This window comes from Brassica oleracea, chromosome C5 (genome assembly GCF_000695525.1).
Source record: "Brassica oleracea var. oleracea cultivar TO1000 chromosome C5, BOL, whole genome shotgun sequence".
Lineage (NCBI taxonomy): Eukaryota > Viridiplantae > Streptophyta > Magnoliopsida > Brassicales > Brassicaceae > Brassica > Brassica oleracea.
This window is the reverse complement of record NC_027752.1, coordinates 11,580,568-11,583,137: the sequence shown is the minus strand read 5'-3', so window position 1 is coordinate 11,583,137 and position 2,570 is coordinate 11,580,568. Positions and strand designations below refer to the sequence as shown.

The window sequence follows — 2,570 nt, the reverse complement described above, 5'->3', positions numbered from 1 at the left end:
TTTTTTAATTTTTTTTTCAAATTTTCTTTTTGTAATTCGAAAATATTTTTTCAAACTATTTTTAAAATTTTTATTTTCAAATTTTTAATATTTATTTTTTATTTTATAAAATTTTAAACTTCAATCTCAAATCCCCACCCCTTAACTCTAAACCCTAAGGTTTGAATTAGTTAACCCTATGGGTATAAATGTATATTTACCTCTTTAATGAAACATTTTGGTCATTTTGATCCATAGAGTCTATATTTGTGACAAAAACTTTTTTAGTGCTATCATAGGGTATTTCTCAACAAAATATTATCAAGTTATATTATGTTTTTAAAATAAAAATGTAAAAAAAAAATAGTAGTTACAGAAAAACGAATTAACAAAAAAATATTTTTTATGTCGTTAGCAAAACATTAAACCCTAAATCCTAATCAAAAACCCTAAACCCTTGGGTAAACCCTAAACCCTTGGGTAAACCTTAAACCCTTAGGTAAACCGTAAACTCTTGGATAAATTCTAAACTCTAAATAAAAAAACACGAAAACCCTAAAACCTAAACCCTAAACCCTAAACCCTAAATCATAAACCCTAAACCCTTGAGTGTTTTAGTGTTTAATGATTTTGATTTTAGAGTTTAGGGATTAGGATTTATGGTTTAATGTTTTGCTGACTACGTTAAAAATATTTTTTTTGTAATTACTATTATTTTTTTATTTATTTTTTTTTTTACCTTTTAATTTTAAAAATATAATATAATTTGACAATATTTTGTTTTCTTTTTCAAAAGATATCGAATATGAAATAACACAATCCTATTGGTTGGTGAACCTAGAGGTTCACCCTAGGGGTGTAACCTGAGAATAAGTCGTAAATAAAATATTGGTTCAAGTATCACACCTTGTCTAACTTATCTATATTTGTCATATTTTCCATAATTTTAGGTAATTTTTTTATTTGTCATGTTTTTATTAGGTTTTAGCTAAGTCATTGATTTATTATTAGTTTTTAGCTGAGTCACTAATTTATTAATTTTAAAAAATACCCTTAAAGAACCTTATATATAATTAAAACAAATTTTATTTTAATACTATTAAATTTATATGCTATATTAACAGAGCCGTGCTTCAAGTGTATCCAAAAAGGCTTTCGCCTAGGGCCCCCAAAATATATAGTTTTTTTAGGGCCCCAAATTTCCAAAAATTATTAGTAGTATATTGGTTTAAGTTTGCCATTTATTATTCAATACAAGTTCAATTATCTACATTGCTTTTTAAAAAAATGAGTATTTTATTTTATTGTCAATTTTCCAAATTGAAAAAAGGAATATATGTTTTATATGTCAAACTCCTAAATAAAAAGGAAAAAGTGCAGTTATACTTAATATATTTGGTTCGTATATATTCCTAAGTATTCTACGTGCAATGTTCACATCAATCTTTCTCAAGCAAGCACACACGTCTTCTTTCTTGGTTCTCAATCCTGTGCTACAGGTGTCTCTTATATTATCATCAGTTTTGTTAAAGTGGTGAATTTTTTTATTTTTTTATTTTTTTAGTTTTCAGTCTTTGTTGATTTAAGTTTAATTATTAATTTCAGAAAATATGCCTCCAACGAGATCATGTGCATCAGGAGCCAAGAAAAGACAAAAAAAAAGACAGAGTTGATGCATTGGTGAAATCAATGCAAGGTTCTATGGACAGATTTCTTGTAAAATCAGCAAATCTTAATGAATCCGGTAGAAGTGGTGATGAGTTTGATGATCCAATGGAAGATGAGAATGAAATAAATGATGAGGATGTCAATGAAGAAGATAAGGAGGTTGAAGATGATGTTACTGATGTCACTGAAGAGGATGATAATCTAAGTGAAAAGGAGAATGAAGACGTGAATGATCAAGTTCAAGATAATACTTAGTTTTTTAAAGTTATTGTCTTAATATTTTTTTTTCAAATATATATTGTACTATGATAAAAAAAAATTATAAAGGGGCCCCATTTTTATATTCGCTTCAGGCCCCATTAAACCTTCGCACGGCTCTGCAGATAAAGCTTAAGTCTCTCACCTCTCCTAATTTTTCTAAATCTGATTTAAATCAGTCTCTCATATCTCCCACATCTCTCAGTTTCCCATTGATTTCTTGATTGTCGTGATGTAGACAACTCCGTGTAAGCTTTGATTACGCATCATTGTTCCAGACCCAAATGAAATAACAAATATTAAGATTGAGAATTAGAGGCTGAGAGACCACCATAGAGAGTTTTGGGTGATGTGAATGATTTTGCCGGTGACAGAAAACATTGAAGAGGACTTAGACCATAGTGATTCAGTTTGATTTGGTTTAATATCGGTTTAAGTGGGTATTTTAAATGATGGTTTACGAATCTGTAATATGTTAGATCAAATATTTAGTTTGAACCGTTTTCCGGTTCAATTTTCAGGTTTAATGGTTTTTACTGCTTTTCTAAAAAACCAAGATTTGTGGGGAAATAGATCTTAAACTTTGTTTTCGGGATATATAGAACGATGTCATAGTTCGGAAGAGATCTGATGCTATATCATAGTTCTCGTGGGGAAATAGATTT

General features: G+C 28.6%; 1 protein-coding gene across 1 annotated transcript; it reads left to right on the top strand.

The window, feature by feature from the left end:
- The first annotated feature begins 1,106 nt into the window (after positions 1-1,106).
- Positions 1,107-1,902, top strand: LOC106344520. The gene is made up of 2 exons (XM_013783884.1): positions 1,107-1,478; positions 1,585-1,902. The coding sequence occupies exons 1-2, from the start codon at positions 1,410-1,412 to the stop codon at positions 1,900-1,902; spliced, it is 387 nt and encodes a 128-aa protein (XP_013639338.1). The 5' UTR covers positions 1,107-1,409.
- Positions 1,903-2,570: the final 668 nt, after the last annotated feature.

Coding starts and splice junctions, on each gene's coding strand:
- LOC106344520 (XM_013783884.1), top strand. CDS start 1,410: ATGTTCACATCAATCTTTCTCAAGCAAGCACACACGTCTTCTTTCTTG. Junction 1,479..1,584: donor TTCTCAATCCTGTGCTACAG/GTGTCTCTTATA, acceptor TATTAATTTCAG/AAAATATGCCTCCAACGAGA.